General features: G+C 48.0%; 1 protein-coding gene and 1 non-coding gene across 7 annotated transcripts in view; one reads left to right on the plus strand and one right to left on the minus strand.

Moving 5' to 3' along the window:
* The window catches only part of ARHGEF3 (Rho guanine nucleotide exchange factor 3), a 320,159-nt gene that overhangs the window by 165,758 nt on the left and 132,934 nt on the right, over positions 1-21,467 (minus strand). Inside the window, exon 1 of one of the 6 annotated variants that reach the window (XM_004448233.5) lies at positions 6,524-6,655. The exons of the other annotated variants lie outside the window; for them this stretch is intronic. Coding sequence (XP_004448290.1) covers positions 6,524-6,574 — 51 coding nt within the window. The 5' untranslated portion in view covers positions 6,575-6,655. Of the gene's footprint in view, positions 1-6,523; positions 6,656-21,467 lie in introns of those variants that run through there. 6 annotated transcript variants of the gene reach the window in all.
* Positions 10,613-10,716, plus strand: LOC111766188 (small nucleolar RNA U13). Its single transcript, XR_002798298.1, has one exon. It is a non-coding gene; the product is annotated as a small nucleolar RNA U13 (small nucleolar RNA).

The raw sequence follows: 21,467 nt of genomic DNA on the forward strand, positions 1-21,467 counted from the left end.
CTTTATAACCCAGTCCAAGGGTCACCTCCTCTAGGAAGCCTTCTCTGACTCACTCTCCCCTGAGAGTTTCCTTTCTTGATTTTTTAGATATTTTTTTGCATAGGTAATACAAATGCATGGGATTAAAATCCAAAAGGATACATTGATTAGTAGACCCCTTCCCCACCCCAGCCACCCATTCCTCTCCCAGGAGGCAACCACGGTCATCAGTTCCTTCTGCACTCTTCTAGAGCAATTGTAGATAAATAAGTAAATCATTTATTTTACCTTAATGGTAACATACTGTATGTACTGCTCTGCACTTGCTTATCACCATATCTCAGAGATCCTTCCCTGTTGTCAGATAAAAATTTGCCTCGTTTCTGAAGAGTTGCAAATTACATTTTAAAAATGTGCCATAACTCATTTATCGAGTCCCCGTTGCCTGTGCATTTACGTGGTTTCCAATCTCCTGCTGCAGCATATATCCTTCTACCACACTTGTGAGAGATTCTGCAACAACGATACCTGGGAACAACAATACCCAAGGGAACAAACGTTTCAAATTTTGATAATCACTGCCAAACTGTCCTTTAAAAAGATTACTCTAACTCACAATCTCCGTGGTCATGCACAAAAGGTCCCATTTCCCCATACTCTTGCCAAACCCTGCCAGCCAACTTTTTAACCTCTGTCAATGTGGTAGATGCAAAAATGATATCTAGGTCAAGTTTAAATTGATATTTCTCTAAGAGCAAATCTCTAGAACTTTGCTATCTAGTACATGTGGCTACTTAAAATTATAGTTTAATTAATTAAAATTAATAAGATAAAAAACACTCAGCTCCTCTGCTGTACTAGCCACGTTGCAAGGTGCTGGACAGCCACCTGTGGCTAGTGGCCTCTGTGTGGGACAGCACAGGGATAGAACATTTCCCTCAGTATAGAAAGTTCTAGTGGGTGGTGCTGCTGTAGACCTGCGCGGTCCACTAGGGCAGCCACGAGCCACACGTGGCTACTGTGCCCTTGAAAAGGGATCAGTCTGAACTGAGATGTATTCCAAGTGTACAATACACACTGAATTTCAAAGGCTTATTACGAAAAAAGGAATGTAAAATATCTCCTTTAGAAGGTTTTATATTGATTACATGTTGAAATGCTAATGTTTGGATATGCTGGGTTAAGTAAAAGATATAATTAAAATTAACTTCACCTCTTTTAATGTGGTTACCAGAAAAACTGAGATGATACCTGTGGCTTGCATCCCATTTCCACAGGCGAGCCCTGCTCCAGAGGGCACAGCGCTCTGTTGAGACCTGGACTTTAGCACTTTTTTTTTTTTTTTGCATATCAGTGAGTGTAGCTATTATTGCTCTAAAGAATAATAAATCCATTGGAATCTCTTTTCCTGCCTGGCCCTTCCCTGCCCTATGCAGACAGGGTGGGCAACAAAAGGAGAATGATCCTGAAGATAAATGACTAGCCCTGAGACAAGCCAGTCCACTTCCCGCTTGCTCAGCCACAGGCAGGACCAGTGGCACCGCTGACCCCGAGTGGGGACCGATTTCCAGGTGGCCGTTAGCACAATGCACCAGAGAACAAAGCGCCTTCGAAACTAAGAATAGAACAGCAAGACTTCCAGGACACCTCCCTCGGCTGCGCCTCCCTGGGCTGGACCCGGCAGCCTGCACACAGCCCTGGGCGAGGAGAGAGGGATGGAGCAGAGAGGGGAGACCCAGAGAAAGAGGGGCCACAGGCTCTGCCCACAGGGGCTCAGGCCACAACAGTTCCAGGGTCAAGACACAGCGGATGGTCCGTGTCCTTGGGTTTAGACCATGAGGGTCAAGAAAACCCAGTTGAACAAACACACTACATAAAACCGACAGATCAGCGTGGGCGCTGTGTTCTCTCCGGGTACTGAAGGAAGGACACCTATGATTTCTGGGCTTAAGCCATCTGTTTGGGGGAATCGTTAATTTCGTTAGCATCACAGTTAAACTCATCGCTGTTAACATCGGCGGCTGCATCATCACTGGCCGAGTGCCTTAGGGAAAGCCAGGTCAACTCTCTGAGTCTCAGTGTCATAATCCATGAAATGCAGGGGTGGGATCAGGCGAGCTCTCCTACCTCATCCAGTCCCACGTGCAAACGAGCTCCCACCAACAACTGCATCCCATCCTCTCACTCATTTAGAAAGCTCTCATTGGGCATTCACTAGGAGTCAGAGCTTGAGCCCAACACTGGGCATACAAATATGGAAAAACATCTCGTCCATTGGATTTAGTTCTCAAGAGAAAGCAGGAAAGAGCAGGGAGAGGGATGGAATGAGCGATCAGCGCGGAATACGTCACGGGCACCACGGGCCTGCACACGCACCCTCACAGCTCTGGGCAGTCTTCTGAAGTGGACACTCAGAGACGCGTGTGACCTCAAGAAGGCAAAGGACGAAGGAGTTGGAGAAGCTGTGACAGGCCAAGCGCCGCGATAAGGTCTTAGTACCCGGTGGGTGCTGAAGAGTTAGCACCAGAGACGGTCCACAAGGTGTGCCCTGAAATAAACACATGCTGAGCTGAACTGAAGGAAAACTTGCATCTCACATAGTCTATAGGGCGGGAGCTTTTCTGTCCCGTTTTACAGATGGCTGTTTGGAGAGGGGAGTGCAGGTCCCGGGCCAGGCAGCTGGGTAGGGGCGGGACAGAGGTTTGAACCCAGGCCTCTTGGGTGCAAAGCCTGCCTCTTCGCCCACACTAGGGCTGATCTCTTTGCACGTGGCTTCTCCCTGCTGCTGTGCCTCCAGCAACTCTCCTCTTTCTCATGTCAGAAGATTGTAAGCATTTAACAAGACAAGACCTTATCGCTCTTGTCTGACCTGGGATTGCTGTACCTGCCTAACAGGGGGGCTGGCAGGATAAAATGAGGTAACCCATGGGAAGTACTCAGCACTGGTCAGCACTCAATAGGTACTAGCAGATATTCAGACATCAGATATTTATTTAGCAACTAATACATGCCAGGTTAGGTGTTCTCATCATCTTCATCATTTATTGTTACCGTGTGTACAGTCTTCCAACAGAGCAGAATGCCCTACATAAAGTAGGTGCTCAATAAATGTATGTTGAGTGAGTAAATAATAATGATCTCTGTGTAGACTGACTTATTCTTCAGCAAATATTTATGCCCTCTCCTGCCCTCCATCGCTTGGCCGTATGACTTGCTCTCGCCAACAGAAAGTAGGTGGAAGGAATAGTGTATTAATTTGAGCCTCGGCCTTAAGAGACATTGTGTGTTTCTTCTTGCTCCTCTGGGACCTTCTGACCTTTACTAGAAGAATATATACATGGCCACTGGGTCCAGAATGAACCCACATGGGGCCGACCACTCCAGTCAACCTGCAGACCCAAGCATAAAAGCAAATGCTTGCTATTGTTTGGGGGTGGTTGTTACTCAGCAAAAGCTGACTGAGACAGTCTCCCTTACCCATATCCAGAGATTTCAGGCAGACAGTGGCCCTGGCCTCTCTCATTTCTGATTAAGGTATGGCTTCAGAAATTGGGTCATTTTTCGGCTCTCTTTTTCCCATTCTCTCAGGGATGGAAATGTCCCAGCAAAGAAGATAGCAGGGACTACTAAGACCCATATTTTGGCAATCTCAGCACCTGGTACTGAGTCAAGCACAAAGCTCAATCTTAGGCAGGGCTGAGAGAAAGCATGGGCTGACTGTTCATTCTGGTAGGATAAGCATTGTCAAAGTCACCAGCAGGCAGCAACTAGACCTCAGATGCCCACAGCCACTGGTTCCGCAGACCCTGAGGTACGAGCAGGGGACCCTGATGGTGACACCATTTCATTTTAGACTGGATGCAGCAGACCTGCATATATTTATTTGAATGTTTTAGGAATTCATATCCAACCTGTGATTTCAGCACTACTACTCGTTAGGGATGAGCACGATTTTTAAAAAGTACACAATTTAAAGAAAAATAGTAAGGGAAAAATAACAGCACAGGTGGTATGTGGATACAGAAAACATAAGTGAAGCTTGGGAACCACTAATCTATCTCAAGTTGCCTCGTTTCCCTACAAATCACAGTCCTAGTCATAGTACTGACAACATGCCACCGCTGTTTTAAGGGCTTTTTTTTTTTAAAGATTTATTTTTTTTATTTATTTAATTCCCCTCCCCTCCCCTCCCCCGGTTGTCTGTTTTTTGTGTCTTTTTTTTTTTTTTTTTTGCTGCGTCTTGTTTCTTTGTCCGCTTCTGTTGTCGTCAGCGGCACGGGAAGTGTGGGCGGCGCCATTCCTCGGCAGGCTGCTCCCTCCTTCACTCTGGGCGGCTCTCCTTACGGGCGCACTCCTTGCGCGTGGGGCTCTCCTACGCGGGGGACACCCCTGCGTGGCAGGGCACTCCTTGCGCACATCAGCGCTGCACATGGGCCAGCTCCACTTGGGTCAAGGAGGCCCGGGGCTTGAACCGCGGACCTCCCATATGGTAGACGGAGGCCCTAACCACTGGGCCAAAGTCCGTTTCCCTTTAAGGGTTTTATAGGTATTATTTTATACATTCCTCATACCCACCCATGAGACAGGGTACTGTCTTCTTCCTTTTGCAGGTGCGGTAACTGAAGCCCAGAGAGGCAAAGCACTTGCCTAAGGTCACACAGTTAGGTAGGGGCAAAGCGAGGCTCTGAACCCAGGCTGTCCACCTCAAGGGCCTGAGTCCTTAACAGCTCTTTTTACTGTCCCCCAGATGGGAAAGCTGGTACCCAGGGGAGTTTGGAGCTGCTCAAGATGAACTACAAATCCAGAATGTGAATCCCAAACTCCTGACTCCCAGTCCAGTGCTCTCACCCTTGCTGCAAGTGAAGTGTCACTCTACCTGGAGTTTATAGCAGGGGCAGGGTGATAGCTGCAAGAAAAAAGGAGACAAGGGGTAAATGCAACAACAAAGACTGGGAAGGGAGGAGATGAGGAAATAAACAAAACTGCTTAAGACAGGAGCTCCAGAGACGCAGAGGAGCTCGAATATGGGCAGAGTCACTCAGACCAAAAGCCCCGACGGAGTGTGGGCGCTGCTTCCGAGCTCCTCGGAGCCTCCTCCCCAAAGCATCGCCCACCCCGACCGCACGGGGAAGGGCTTCCCTAAGTGACACCCCCAGAGCGTGTACGCAGGTTCTAGAGCCACCCGCTGTTCCTGCCCCCGGGGACAGTCGGGGTCCCCACCCTGACGCGGCCCCTCTGAGTCATGTCGCTAGTGTTTCATCAAGAGAGGTCTTCTCAAGCTCCAGTTTGAATCACCTTCCCCTTCCACGGCTTCCCGCTAGCGTCCTGGATGCCGTAAAAACATGGCCGGGAGAAAACGACAGGCTAAAACCAACTGGAACTGGCGCTTTAAAATGAAGTATCGCTCCTTCCGTGGAACACGCGGTTTCCTTCCTGTCCACAAAATCAAACCACACCCACACTCCTCTCAGGAGAGAAGATGCTCCAGAGCCCTGCTGTTGCTAAGCCCTTACATCTGAGGGTTCATTTCTCTGCAGGCCTTCAGCGCCTTCTAGTCTCAGTATGAATTGGGACACAGATAACATCTGCTGAGCATGGCCCGTGCTGGGCATTACAAAAATCAGCCTCAGAAATGTAATTCTGATGAGAGAAACAGAAATAGCAATGGGAATCCTTCCAAAAACAGTTGACGTATCCAATTCTTTAGGAACACCCAAATGACTGGTAAATTGATAGACAGATGATAGATGATAGAGAGTTAGATGATAGACAGATGATAGATGGATGGATAGATAGATAGAACAGGAAAAGTAAGCTTTAGGACTCCTAATTGCTCTTCATCCCACAGATATTCAACCTCTCCACTTGCTCTTTCCAACATACTCCAAACCAGGTATCAATGCTCTAAACGAGAAAAGGAGGGAGTCTGAGTCACCAGTGACATTCCTTTTCATCCTCATAAGGATGAACACACTCAAAATACGAGCATCACTTTAACAAAACCTAGAACATAGTTGCCCCAGACAGAATAAACTTCCAAAACCGAGTCCAGCCATCTTCCAACCCAATGTAAAGGAGAAGATCCTGGAAAGCCACTTGGTCATTAAAAACAAACCCAAAAAAAAAGCCAGAAGGCAGATGTGTCCTTTCCCCCCTCATATGCTTCCCATCAACTGAAGAAAGGGCTTTTGTACAAAATTAAAACAGCCGCCTCGCCGAGCAGAGAGGGCAGGGCCACGCTGCCTCGCCCTCCTCCAACCTCAGCTGCCGCACGCGGGAGCGCGCTGCACCCCACACGGCTCACCCCACGGCATGACCGCCCGTGGTCAAGAGCACAGCCACCCGGCTCTGCTCTGATTCATCCTGAGGTGGGGTGGAAGGCTGTCTCCATCACCCCGCAGCTGCCCGCTCAGCTCCTGGAGAGATGCGGAGGCGGCCGCACCCGCCCACGCCCCAGCCCCCGAGCCGGCTCGGGTGGGAGTTCAGGGTCGTCCACTCCCCGCTCGGCCACCGCACCCTCCGTCCTCCCCGCCGCGGGGCTTACCTGAGCGTGGACGAATAAGCAGCACCACACCATGGGGCGCTCCGACCTCATCCACCCCAAGTCCCGGTCCCTAACCACAGAGGAGCCTTGCGGACAGGATTCTCTGAGCAGAGCAGAGCATGGTTTCCCTGAAGGAACTCCTCCCCGCCACTTAGGCTGCGTGACAGGAAGTGACAGAGGCCATCAGTTACGAGTGTCAGAAGCTGAGCTCTGCACCAGTCCGGAGCGCCCCACCGCCAGCGGTTTCCTCGCCTGCGGCGGCGGCGGCTGCTGCTTTTTCAGGGCACTCTTGGCCCTTTGGGCATTCAAAGTCACACCAGAAATTCTTTCTGGCTGACAATCCCCAGCCTGTAAGAAGCCAACAAGTGCTCAAGGGGTGCCCACCCAAACACCACCGCTGGACGTCCAGCTCTCACCCAAGTTTGCCCCCGGGATGTCCTGACTCCAGTCTGGGGCTTTACAGACTCAAAAGTTGGGGGTGAAAATTGATAGAGAGGAAAAACATTACTAGGAGGAGGAAGGCTGGAAGGAGAGCTGTGAGCGTTCACAGAGGAAGAGATGTTTCACTTGAACTTCGCCCCAGAGTCGGCCGCCCTGCCCAGGATACAGAGCCCACACTGAATCCCAATTTAAAAGCAACCACACACCCATCCGTTTCTCTTTCTTTTGTTTTTTTTTCCCCCTTAGGCAAAATAAGGTATCTCCCTTTTGGAGCCCTTTCAAAATAGATGCTTCTGGAAACCACCCTTTTGGCTTTTGACAGGTGGACCAAATGGGCTTACCCCTTTCCTCAGTTATTATGGAAATACCTCACGGCTGGCACTTCTCATTTTGTGAACTGGGGGTCTCAACAGAATGAACACCTCGCTCCAGTTTCCTGCCTCTTACAGAACCCAGACCTCCTGGGTGAGGGAGACTCTCACAATGGACAGTGAGATTTCAGATAAAAACTCTTTGGTCAACCCCTTCCCACCAACAAATCAAAACCCCGACCCTCCTTGCACCCTGGCAGGGGGTTTCACCCAAGGAGACCTAATCCCAGTTTAGCTTTCAACTTTTTTAAGCTCCTTAATGGGTTAGCATTTCATTTGCAAAAATCTTCCTAATTGTGACTTTCACCTGCAAAGATTTATTAGCCTGAGGTTTCCCGAAACCTTCACACAAATGCCCAGATTTTTAAGGGCCTTTGCCTGCCTCCGTCCCTGCATGAAGCGAAGAGGGGCTGGTTCATTTTACAAGCTTCTGGCATAACAGAAGGAGGTTAAATCCAAGGCTTGACTTTAGAACTTACAAGAAAGCAGGTCCACAGGGCCTCTGAAGGGGGTCCTCAGCGCTGCAGCCGTTACAGGAGGACGCGCCAGGCTGGTGCAAAGACAAACACCGATGACTGGCGAAGAGAGATGCTGCAGGAACTTGCTAAGAGTGCCGAGGAGACCAAGGAAGAGCGGGGCCCGGCAGAGGCAGGCCCACGGGGGCAAAGGCTAGGAAGGCTTCCTCGAGCAAGTTCTCGGCAGGAGGACCGGCAAGGCGGCAGCCCTGAGGAAGCAGGGTGCTTTGGAAGAAATGCAAACACTTGGGTAGGTTTGGAGCACTGCTCTGAAAAGCGTGGGCCTCGCCTCAAGGGGCACAAGGGGGTCGCATCTGTTTGGAGAAAGAAGGAAGTGAAATCAAGGTGGAGAGGCTCAGGCCTTTCCGGCAAACGACTGGACTCCCCTCAGGGCCAACATGTGTCACCCACTGGACTTAGCACCCAGGAGGTGCTCAGCGATGTGTGTCAAATACAGCAGGCGCGCCCTGCAAAAGCGGGCGTCAGGTCTTCCTTGGGACCCCCAATTCCTCAAAGCTTGGCAAGCGTAAGTGGTGGCCGGCGGGGAGTAAGGGGGCTTCATTCCCACGAGGCCCCTTGCTCGAGCTCCTGCCTAGGAAGGCTCCTGACTTTGTACAGGCCTGCAAACAACCTGGAATCAGCCAGCTCAGGGGCAATCCGCTAATGAAGAATGCTAACCCCTTGGGGGTCCAGGGGAGACTCCCACACGCCCAGGTGCTCCTCTCCTGGAGGGTGTGCACACAAGCCACTTGGTGGAGCCCCAGCCACCCAGGCCCCGCTCACCCGGTGAGGATCCAAAGGAAATGTGGGATAACCTTGCCGGACTCAGCGTTGATTGGGAGTGGGGGGCTGGGGTGGGGGGACACATGAACTAATCCTAGAATGATTACACCTGCCTTCTGGCTGTGGACTACGCACAGGAAAGAGGAACTGAAACCCATGGGCTGCAGCACTTGGTGGCAGAGGTGAAACCCGAGTGGGCTCCCAGGGTAGGGGCAGAGGAGCCGGGGCGAGGGAGGGAGAAGCGGCTGACGCCGGCGCCGCCTGCAGAGGAAGGAAAGAACAGGGCACCGTTTCCTCTGATTTCCTTACTTTGACCGGTAGCAAGGGCTCCAGAAATAAAACCCATCCATGCAGAAGGAAGCCCGAGAGGAGAATTTCAATAAGAGGTTCCTGATCTGCAGGGTTCAAGTCCATTTCAAGCTTTACAATGGGAGCTCATAAAGGAAAAGCAGTGTGAATTTTCTCTATACAGTGCCTAGGATTCAACAGAATATTCTAACATATTTTTCTACTGGTTTTTCAATTTTACAAGTAATATAGTGTTATTATAAGACATTCCAACCCTACAGAAGTATATGAAGTAAAATGTGAGTCTCCCCAAAGGCTCTCCTTTTTCTCCATCCCAATCCCACTTGCCAGGGGCTGTGAGGGTTAAAGCCAGGGGTAGATGAAGGGGTGGCAGACCCAAAGGCCTTCGGGGCCAGGCGGTAAGGATGAAAAGGCTGGGTGGGGCAGGGGTACCCGGCAGCATTTGCCCCACCCAACTGGGCAGCTGCAGGTCAGCTCCAGTTTATCTGGGTTCCAGGGAGCTACTGGCTCAGCGTGACCAGACATTCCAGTTTTTAAAGAGAAGTCCAAAATTGCAGATTTTACATGAAAAAAATCTCTCAGTTTTCAAATGTTGGCATCATTTTTTCAAACACTGGCCACACAAAACACAGCTGCTGGCTGAATTTGACCCAAGGGCCACCAGTTTCCAACCTCTGGCGGCAATCCCTCCAGACATTTTCTTCTGTCTAAACACATACAAGTTGCTGGGTATAATATTTTATTTTTCATTTTTTTAATAAAAGTGGAATAACACTGTTCAAATTTTTCACTTAACATCCAGGACATCTTTCCAAGTCCTACGGATTTCAGGCCTCACACTGCCATGACACGGAAGTCCCTCAACCCCTCAGCCTGGCTCTAGGAGCCTTTAGCAATCGTCATATTCCAGTTGTTCATCCCTTTTACTTCTGCCAACGGCGACAATGTGAGTCTTGACGAAAGTGTTACCTGTGTGCAGACACGAAAGCATCATAAAGCTACAATCACTAAACCCATGTGGCACTGGAGAAAGAATAAACCGTGACTGCATAGTTCTGATGTTTTAATACAGCACTCGCCAGGCATTTTCTCATTTGACCCTCACAACTGTCCCCAGGCAGGCCTGCATAGTGTCTCTATTTTATGGATTCAAAAGAACTGAGATTCAAACCGTGTGGTGAGCCAGCCCCAGGTGCAGAGGCTGGAGATGCACACAGGGCAGCCAGAAATCTGCCCAAGCATATTCAAGAATTTAACCTACAGCTAAGGTTGGACACAAACCACTGCAGAGAGGATCATCAGCTAGTGGACAATTCATCTGCCCCTTGCAAAGAAAAGCCTCCCTTTAAAGCCATATTTTACACTCTTCCAACATAAACGTCACATAGCTTAAAGCCAAACGTTAAAAGAAAAAAATACTATGACGGTCTGAGGGTATAGGTCCTCGGTACAAATGTGAAGCGCTAAATAGTTTACTTTCTGCTGTGAAACTACCTACTAGGCACCTATGATGCAAAAACAAGCTCCTGTTCTCCAACACCTGATTAAATAAAGAAGGTTTTGTACCCTACAGGGGTACCCAAACAGGGACTTAGGCAAGGTACCCTCACACACTCCATGGCATTACTGGGACCCAAATAGCAGTGTTTTTATTCTATAAAGCTGAGGCGATCCTTTTGTGGTTCATAAGCACGATGAATGGGAGTTCACGTGCTCTTGTGAGATGTGCCTCCCTCCAACCTTGTTATGACATCAGCACATTACCCATCTGACATGAAAAAAACAAAAAACGCTGAAAGCATCTACTATTGAGAAACTCTAAGCACATTACTCACCAAAGATTTTTGGGGTTTTCCCCCCACACACATTTTTTGCATTAGCTCCCCACTGCCCCTGCCAACTCCTGGCAACCTGTACTCTAATTTCTGTCTCTATGAGCTTGCATATTCACCATTGAGCTTATTCACCAAAGACCTTCATCAGGGTTGTGAGAATTTCATTTACATAAAGCAAAATGGATGGTTAGATTTTGGTAGAATTACTTCTCCTTAAATACTGGCAAGTAACAGTCACTCTTTTCATTTGCATTTTATCCTGGTTCCTCAATCTCTTTCCTATTTGTACCTAACAAATCAGAGATTTCATAAAACCTTAGAGTTTGGAAGGGTATTTTAGAATCTTTGACCATATCCCTTAAGATGTCTTAAGTTTTGTTTCTTTGGTTTTATTGTGGTAAAAAAAAAAAAAAAAAAAATATATATATATATATATAAAATAAAATTTGCCACTTTAACCATTTTTTAATTGTGTGCCTCAATTACCTTCACAATGGTGTGCAATCATCCCCATCTCCCATTTTCAAGAACTTTTTATCACCTCAAACAGAAACTCTCTACCCACTAAACATTAACTCCCCGTTTCCCCTCTCCCCAGGCCTCTGGTAACCTCTAAGCTACTTTCTGTCTCTACGAATTTGCCTACTGTAGATATTCATACAGTATTTGTCCTTTGTGTCTGGCTTCTTTCACTTAGCATCCACTTTATGGCAAGATCCTCCCTTGTAGCATGGATCAGACCTTCATTCCTTTTCACGGCTAATGTTCCATTGTATGGCTAGACCACTTTTTTTTTTTTTAATCCATTCATCTGTTGACTGACATTTGGGCCCATCTGAATTTGTTCTGGTTCCTCAACTTCTTTCTTTTTTATTCCTAAGAATTCATAGATTTCATAAAAGCTCAGAGTTGGAAGGGAATCTTAGGGTGTTTGAGTATATCCCATTTGATACCTTAAGAATTTAAACAATTTCACAAACTGAATTGAGTAAAACAGTCTCATTAGAAATGGGATAGAAGCAGTAACCAACTTAAAATATTGCACACTGATTTTACTAACATCAGAAAAAAGTTATTTCACAGATCTTAGATTTCTGAGGCTGGTGTTGCATTCAGGTGAGACTGAGAAACAACAAAAATGCACGCTGTGGTTGAAAAAGGATATATGGTGACACTTTTTGGTGTTACTAGATTAGCAGGCAGACCTAAAAGTCAGGGAGTAGTAAAAAGAACTTCAAAGTATGTAGAGCCTGGAGTTTACTTGTGGTCATAGACTTTCATTCAGCGTCTCATATCTAATCTTTAGTGTGCTGGATATGTGGTCAATTCAAGTCAAACTTGAACGACTCCTCTGCCCAGCCTTCCACCCCCACCCCATGATCTGTGGTCAAATAGGGAGACTGGACACAATTCCAGACCAGGGCTCGCTGGACGCAACATGGTTTAAATCAAGAGACTTCCACCGTTTGAAAATGCTGACATTCTTCTAGGGCCCTCCTGCTTAAATCCCAGCTCAACAAGATTATAAAAATGCGGAGAAGAATGTGGGAAAAGACCTGGCTACCCAAGGTCAAGAATGAATAAATAGAAGAGTCTTCATTTACGGTTTCAACACAAGAACCAAAATAAATGTTACTCGAAAGTGATGCCTTCACAACAGATTGCTAACCAGGGATAATCTTGAGACTTTATTTTGTTGATTTGTTAGGAGCAATTGCATGAGCCCTGTATTTTCTTCTCTCTAAACAAATCTTAACTCTTATAGCCAAATTCTTCACAATAGGTTGGCAACTGATACATAGAGCTGTTTTAAAAAGTGAAAGAAAAGAAAAGAAAGCAGGCTTCTGATGTGAAGTAGCAAAGACCTGGTCTCTGGGACTCGCCTGCTTTTACCAACAGAGCAAGGGCAGCTGAGAGAACATCAGTGTGCAGCAGACTGGTGCTGCTTGCAAATAAGCTCATTTCATTCATTTCTTAGGAACACGAGCAGCCTGGCTATAGCTTTTTCAAGGAACTGTCAAGTGCCCTTCCTTCTACTGTCAGTTAAAAGTGAAACTCCTATGGGTTTGACCTCTGCCCAATTCTTAGGAAAAAGAAAGATTTAAAAATGGATTAGCTGATATCTATCAGCCAAAGAGCTTCCTTACTTGGAAATGAGACTTGTCTCCTTTGTCTTGTTTTACTGTGAAAATTGGTTAGAAATGGAAAATCGAATATGGGGGTGGGCAGGATATATGAATACTCAGGATTTTTTCAAGTAATATGTTTATATCAAAAAACAACTTTGGCAAACTAAATTTCTAAGTTAACTATATATAGTCAAAAAACAGCAAAATGAAGTAAACCAAAAAATTTTTTAAAAACACAGATAGCAAAAGCAAAAATAATTTCTACTAAAAAGTTTCTTACTGTTATTTTAACACCAGATACTTCCTTAGGGATAATTTCTGGAAACAACTGTCTGGCTGGAATAACGAACACTGAATTAATATGAGAGCTTTGTGGTTTGGAGCTCTGCCATTTACTAAGTTGAATGACCTGGTAAGTCACTTATTAAGTGCCCTAACCCTTAGTTTCCTCATCTGTAAAACAGGAATAATAATTCCTGCATCTCTCATGGGATGGTAAGGAGGGCTAGAGGAAACTGACCTATGTGTTTAAAGCAGAACAAAGGATGATGGGGCCATCAGGGATCTTACCACTCTTTCTATTTTTGAATGGATTTAAATTTTTCCTTAATAAAATATAAAGGAAAAAATTACAAAAGCACGGTAATAATTTATTTTTTTCCTAGCAGAAGAAGTTTTTTGGTGTAACTATGGGCATTGATTCAAATTTTCCTCTTAGCAAGTTGAAAAATCTGAAATGGATAGTTTGATTTTCACCCTGATTTGAATGAAGACTGTCAAAACTGGGCATCTAAAAGAAAAAGGCAACGGAATTGCAACTTCATATTATCCCTTCTTTCCTCCAATAGGAAAAAATGGGAGGAGAGATAAAACGTAAGCCACATTTATTTTTTAAAAGTTATACTGACTTCTCTGAAATCCCTAGGTCCACCTAAAAGGTGAATGAAAATACTGCCAAGAAAACATCCAAGAGATTTAAAAGTGTGTGTGCAAAAACGTCAGAGGTTCATTCTTCCTACACAACACCAAAAGTGTTTCTGTGTGTGTACGTAACCATGTGTATTTGAAAAATAAATGTTGTCACTTTTCTCCTTAAATCGGCATCAAAAAGGAATCCCCAAAAACACAGGAAACCAGCGCACTGTCGAGGGGCTCTTCAGAAAAGGCCCCCAGCTCCCACCCAAGGGAAGCTGATCTCAGGCAAGCTCAGTGCCTCCTGGGGTCAGGGGTCTGCCTTAGGAGCCTGCCCCTTTAAGTCTGACTTCCTGGTGAAGCTGAGGATTTCCCCATGCAGTTTCCTGGATACTGTATTAGATAAACAATAAACTTTGCAACAAAATCGTAGACAATAAGCCCCACGTGGCCACAAGAAGCAATTAGGAGCACTGACAATAGCTAGGGCATTTCCAAGAGGAATGCAAATCTGTGATAAACACGAGAGAAATACATTACCCCCCACACCTGCACAAACTCAACTGATTTCTTTTTAGTAGTTCCTAGTCTCTCACTAGAGAGAGAAAAGGTTGTTTCCAAATTAGCATTGTTATTTTTCAAATCATCGTCTAGGCAGCCAGGCCTTTCTTAAAGCACCACCGCCTATTAGGTGAACGGTGCTGAGGCCAAGGGTGTCACTCCGTGTGTCTCTGCGAGGGACATTTGTCACCCTTGGGTGACACCCTCTGGCTGCCCTGCAGATGAACCCCATTTCTAGGTTTGGGGAAGCCCCAACTCCCGAAGCAGAGCCCATGTTCTACCAAAGGAGGTGAGAATGCCACATACTTGCTTTCCCAGGCTCCCCTGCAGATAGAAGGAACAGGAGTTAGGCTCAGCCACCCCCAGATACGCCCACTGCAGAGTGCAACAGAAGCTGGGATGCCAAGCAGCACGGCTGATGGCCAGTGCGGTTTCCAGACGCAGCAGTGACAGCAGCCTGAGTGGCCTTGTTTTTGTAACCAGCACTGATGAGTCTACACTCGGCACTGATGCGTCATCTACACCCAGGAGCAGCAGCAAGAGTGCCCTTGTAGGAACAAGTCAGTGATGTAATTTGGGGGGGTGGGCGGGGGGGAAGTTGTTCCTGGTCCCCTGGATCCTTCCAGAACTTCCCTGAACTGCCTTATATCCTTTAATATAAGGATATATCCTTTCTGCTTAATTCCATCGGAATTGGAATTTATTGCTGGAGGTTAGTTCCGCCCAGACAGAGGACAGGATGGGCTAAAGCTGAAATAGTCCAGAAACCACTCCCCCCAGAATGATCTGAGAATAGGCCTGAATGGCAACTTTCACACTTAGAATTCAGCCGGGATGCTCCTTGGCCTACAAGGCCCCGCAGGCCCTTGCCTCGCTCCTGGACATCATCTCATTCTACTCGCCCCCCTACTCCCAAGCTCTACTCACACTTACTGTTCCTCATGAGGCTCTTTTCTGCCCCAGGGCCTTTGCACTTGCTGTTTCCTCTGTCTGAAAAGCTTTTCCTCCATCTTTTCACACAGCAGCAGCCTCCTCCTCACCGTTCGGGTCTCGGCTTAAGGGAGGCCTTCCAAACCACCCCATACCCTACCATCTCCTTTCTCATAACCCCTGTTGACGTCCTTTCCAGCCTTGATCACATCCTGTGGTTAACCAACTTCATCCTTAATGATAGCAGCATCCACATCGATGGGGGGCTTACTCTCTGCCAGACGCTAGGCTAAGCTCATTTAATTCTATGACAACCCTATGAGATAGATTCCTATTATCCCTAGTTTGTAAATGAGGAAACAGGCTCGGAGGGGCGAAGGAAGTTTTCCAAGGTGCAGAGCTGGGCCGTGATGGCATAGGGATTTGAACCAAGGCCTGCAGCATGGGCTCATTGCCGTAATGCCCAGGCGGGCAGGTGTGCGCCAGCTACCGCGCCAACCCTGGCCGGGCTCCAGGCCCTGGGGCCGCCCCAGCGTCCCAGACCTCCCACCTAGTCCTCCACCCACACCGCCGCTTGTCCTCAGGGAAGAAACGCAGCCTGAGGTGTGCAGGCCCAGGGCTGCGTGTACTGCAAAGCGGACTCGTTCCTGGCTAAAGTGGGTGATGACTCGCCAATGGGGCACGTGGCTCAGTGTCACATCCAGTGGCCGGAGTTAAATGTCCCCACCAACATGTCGACCTCCTGTCCTCCCATGACAGCTTGTAGTTGCTGCTGCTGTTACCTCACCCCGGGCCAGCTCCAGGACTCAGGTCTTGTTGAAGAAGGCAGGCCATTGGCATGGGACCCCAGGGGCACGTCTAGGGGTTGAGACAGTGCGAGAGACTCAGGCAAGGCGACAACAGCGTTAAGTGCCCTCCCACGGCTTTCCTGCACGCTTGCCTTGTACCACTACGTCTCCGGGGAAATCGTGCTGTTTATTTTTCTCTGGGACACTGATATGTCTGGGGACAGTTGGCAGAAAAGGCTACTGGAACCCTGCTTTCCTCCTTGAAGTCAAAGGAAAAAGAGGCCAAGCAGGGATAAAAAGAGAAAGGGTGAAAGAGGAGAAGGAAGTAGAGAGCCCAGAAAACAAAATCCCAAGGTGCCAAATGTAGGGGTGGGGCCGTCACCGAGTGTTTGAGCTATCCTTAATTCTTATATGTGAAAAGCTTCTCTTGCCTCAGTATGATGATGTTGAAAACCAGAGAGAAAACTACTCACAGGGCAATTTAAACCAGAGAAAACAGACTAGAAAATAGAGTTTTTAAAGCCCAAACCACTGCTGCAAGGAAATTGGTTTAGAAGGAAGGAAAGAATACCAGAAGTCAGAAACAGAACAGGGTCTGTCCGAAGCTTACGTGGCGCTGAGCACATTCTGGATCCTGGCTTTAAGGAGTATAAAGAGAGAGGAGGGGTGGGAGGCCTTCCTGCAACAGAAACCTGCCCTCCGCTGTGCTCTGCCCTGGCAGGCAAAGTTACCACCGGGGAGCTCAGAGGCCAGAGGGGAAGTGAACTTGCAAACAATGTTTAGGCTCCACCTAACAAGTTCCCCAGGCTTGGAGGGCTGGGAACAAAGAGCAAGGAGCCAGGGACAACCCTCAGGGTCTCCCAAGCGAAAGTGAGTTCCTGGAGATGTGCAGGAGTGGCCAGCCTGGGGTGGGGGGGGGGGAAGACCAGGAAAAAAAGGAGGAAAGTTGGGAAGAGCATGGCTCATCGGGAAATGGGGAGAAGGTCCAAGGGTGAGCGGAAAGGACAGGGTAGGAAGGCTGGAGATGAGATGGCTGGAGCCAAGAAAGGAATTCTAACTCCATCCTGAAGGAAATGGGGAACCAGAGCAGGTTTTTTAGCAAGAACAGCTGCATAGCCAGATAGGAATTCTTTTTGTCAAGATCAGTATCATGGTGCTGTAATACCGATGAGCTGTGTTGGTACCTATTTCCTACGTGTTTTAAAGAAAGTACACATACATAAATACATGAGTTAAAAGTGAGGAATTGTTAAAAAAAAAAAAAAAAGTTCCATTTCTTCCCTCCCTGACACCCTCTCTTTGCGGAGGAGTAGGGAGATAAATTTGCCCCTCCAACAGAAAGAGTTAAGTGCAGCCATTCCCTGCCTTAAGGTGAAATTACACAGAGCTCTCATACCGGTAATTTATGGAGAAAGCAAGGAATTCCCCCTCTACTTGCCTTTATAGCTCCCATCATCTCTGCCCAGATTCCCCAAGTGTGATAACAAGAACCTGCTTCTGGGTTGTGTCATTAAAATGAAAGGCTGATTTTCCTTTTTTAAAGCATGTAAGTGGTTGAGGCACAAAGCACCTCCCTGCGGAGGCTGAAGGAGCACGTGGGGGGGCGCGGGGAGGAGGCTGCAGAAGGCCCTCGGGGGTAGTGAGCCGGCTCAGGCACCCTCGAGGGGTGGCGGTGAGTGTGCTGCCCAGGACCTCTGGGGACTCTGCAGCCAGCCCAGCTGGTGAGGACAAAGCCCCGGAGGTAGACTGAGAATAAATGAAGGCAGCTTACAACAGGGATTTGGAATAGGAATTCTGGGTCAGAAGACCTGGGTTCAAATCCCAGCACCGCCACTCACTCTCTTCTCTGTGCCCCAGTTTCCTCATCTGTTAAACGGTGACGATGATAGGAGCACCCACCATAGAAAGCTTCTGTAAGGATCAACTAAAGCCCTTAGAATAATGCCTGGCACCTGGTAAGTAACCATTTGCACCTTCCTGGAGAAGTAGACCAGGGGTTCCTAACCTTGTTTGTTCCACAAACGCCTTACTAAGTCCACACTATACTGTTTATTATTTAATAAATAGATCACACCTGCACCAACACGTCCCCACAAGAATAACGTTTTGTTGAATTTCAATTCAAGCTCATGGACTCCTTGTTAAGAATCCCTGCTGTAGAAGACAAAGTGTGCCTTTGCAGCAAAATCGTGCACAAGAAACCCCATGTGCACACGACAAAAAGCAAGTAAAAGGCCTACAATGGCTAGGATATTTCAACAGGAATGCAAATCTTTGCAAATAGCTGTTGCTACTATTATTATGCTATATATAATATTTGTGATATAATTATAATAGTATAAATAACACTATATATTTTTTAAAAGATTTATTTTATTTATCCCCCCCACCATTGTTATTTGCTGTGTGCTCTCTGTGTCTGCTCATCTCCTCTTTAGAAGACACTGGGAACTGAACCTTGGGACCCCCCACACGGGAGAGAGGCACTCACTCATTTGAGCCACCTCAGCTCGCTGGTTTGTTGTGTCTCATTGTCTTTCCTCTTTGTGTCTGTTTGTTGCATCACCTTGTTGCGTCAGCTTGCCTCCCCTGCTCATCACACCAGCTCGCCTTCTCCAGGAGGCACCGGGAACTGAACCCGGGAGCTCCCGTGTGGTAGGCAGAAGCCCAATCGCTTGAGCCACATCCGATTCCCGATAGCGCTATATTTTAAATATTGTATAACACATATATGTAATAGAACACATTACTATAATAATATTATTATTTGCTTTAGCCCTGGTTCAGAAAGAACTTCTCAACAAAATGAAGGGTCTTAGGAAGGAAGCCCAAAGAGCAGATGCCTGGGCAGCGCCTGTCCAGTAATTTCTAAGCACCTTCATTCAGTTGGGTTACCTGATGTGGCCGCAGGAGCCGATTTGCTGGGTCAGAATTTCGGCTCCACCACAGAAGAGCCACAGACCTCAGACAAGTCCCTTCACCCTTAAAACCTTGATTTCCTCACCTCTACAGCAAGGATAACATACAGCTCACACTTCAAAGTTCGTGCCAAGCACTGGTGCTCAAGTTCACTTGCGTTTTTCTCATATGATCTCCCCAAGAACTGAATCCCATAAAATGATGATGTCCATTTTACAAAGGAGAAAACCTGAAGTTCAGAGAGGTGAGGCAAATCGTCACAGGGCACACAGCTAGAGTGACACGCTCCGGAAACGTGAGCCCCGGCCAGCGCTCTGAACCAGCCTCAATCCCGCAGGTCCACGCGGTGTAAGAGATTGCGCCGCAGCCCCTCTGCGGGAAGAGAAGGGTAACTGGGGCGAGCACTGGAAGGGCCCTTTAAGGAGGGTAAGTGTTTTCCCATCCGAGACCCCTGCAAGATAGGGAAAGGAAACGCCCCCTTGTTGCGCATCTGCTATACACCAGCCACTGTGCCGAGTGCCCCCACCACGCTATTGCCATCTCATCACCATGGCAACACTCTGAGGCGAGGACTGAAGGACACGGAGGCTCAAAAGCTGGGTTCCTGCCCCCGGGTCACAGAGCTTGCCGGCGGCAGCACCCCAGGGCTGTCCCATCTGGGGCTGAACGACTCCCACTCAGGCTCTTAAACACTCCTCGTGTCCCGTCAGCACCCTCAGCCCTCATTACCTCCCACTTTGTGAGCACAAAGCTGCTTATTCTGCACCGGGATAATGACCGCGGGGCCCAGCAGAGCCCTGGCACAAACGGTCATTACTGCAGACAGCAATTTGCACGACGAATCTGAAATGTGCCGAGGGCCCCTCTAGCCCTGTAATCAGCTTAGCCCCTGCCCAAATCTCTCTTGAAAGGAAGACCTATTAGACTAAGTGAGCCACAGCGGGTTTGGAAAACGTGCCTCTGCCCCCTGCCAACCGCCACCTGAGGGAAAACCATGCCAAGAAGCGGCCCGGAGAGGTCAAATTCCTCTGCAGCAGAACAAAGAAAACAGCAGCCAGGACAGGGGGCAGGGAGGGCACCGCTGGGACATAATTAAAGGCAGGAAGCACGTGACACAACGCGACCGGGGCCTCGGGAGCACGTGCGGTGGGTGGGCTCCTTCTCTCCTTCCCTGCGGTGAAGTCGCCGCCTTGCCGTTGAGTCACACGTGAGGGCGTGACGGCAGAGTGCCAGAACAACACAGCACACCGGCAAGATCGGGCCTACTGTGTGCACGACAGGAGAAAAAGGCATCGCCTGCCTTAGGGGAGAGGCCCAGGATGACAGTTCTGTGGTCAAGTAGTGCTATGACTTGGGGACTCCAAGGGGGATGAGGGAAAGGAGGGGCTGTGTGTGTGGTGGGGCGAGCATCAGAATTTAAAATCCTGCTTTTACTATGTCTGAATCAGAGGGATTTCACTACTAATTTTGTTTGCGGGGCACAGGGGTACTGGTTAACTGAAATTCACCATGTCCCTACCTTCTTTTACTAGAGAAAAAGGGCAAAGCACCTGCCAATTTCTCAGAGGCCCCAATCCTGACCGAAAAGATTCACAGGAAACCTCTACTGAGTTGATGGAATCTGCAAGCTGAATCCAGACTATCCTAAAAATGGGTGTGTTTCTCAAACTTTAGAATGTACTCTAATCACCTGCGAAACTGGATCAAATGGAGATTCCAATTCAGATGGGGAGGAGGGGCTGAGAGTCTGCATTTCTAACAAATTTCCAGGTGCGGCTGCTCCGTGGACCAGGTTAAGAACCTTGCTAGGAGACGAGCTAATGGCAGGCATAGACCAAGAAAAGTTGGGTTGCTTGTTTCCCCAGTCAACGTCAACGGGTGACTCCATTCTAAGAGCAAAGACGTCAACTCCAGCACTACGTATCCTTAAAGTTCTTGTTTCCAGGCTCTTGCCAAATCTCAGCTCTCCCAAGGAGTCTCAGTGGCAGCTAACAGGGTGACCGTTGTTTAAATGCTGAATAACTGAGAAAACTCTAGCAGCTCTTCCCTTGGCCTAAGTTTCTGGAATAGCCCCGGATCCTCTGAGGTAAGGACCTGAAGCACCACAGACCGCAGCCTTCCCAACCTGGCAGGCACTTTAATAAAATCGTTCAACTAATCCAGTGATTTTTTTTTTAACTGGCTGGAGTTGGCTGCCCTGTTCTGTTATGCAAACAGTACACAATGAATTGCTGATAGTATCTCTTCTCCACTGCCAAGATAAACCCTGCCCGGACAGCAGAAATGAGCCCAGTGACTGTAAGCAACCATGGTTGCCAGGAGTTTGTTTAAATTAACACAATGAACAACAGGTGAAAATATTTATAACGCCTCCTATTGCTAAACCAGACTCTGGGTTCTTCTCGAAATAAAATGAATTGTCAGGAGTAAGGGAAGGAAGGCAGCCAAGGG

This window comes from Dasypus novemcinctus, chromosome 26 (genome assembly GCF_030445035.2).
Source record: "Dasypus novemcinctus isolate mDasNov1 chromosome 26, mDasNov1.1.hap2, whole genome shotgun sequence".
Lineage (NCBI taxonomy): Eukaryota > Metazoa > Chordata > Mammalia > Cingulata > Dasypodidae > Dasypus > Dasypus novemcinctus.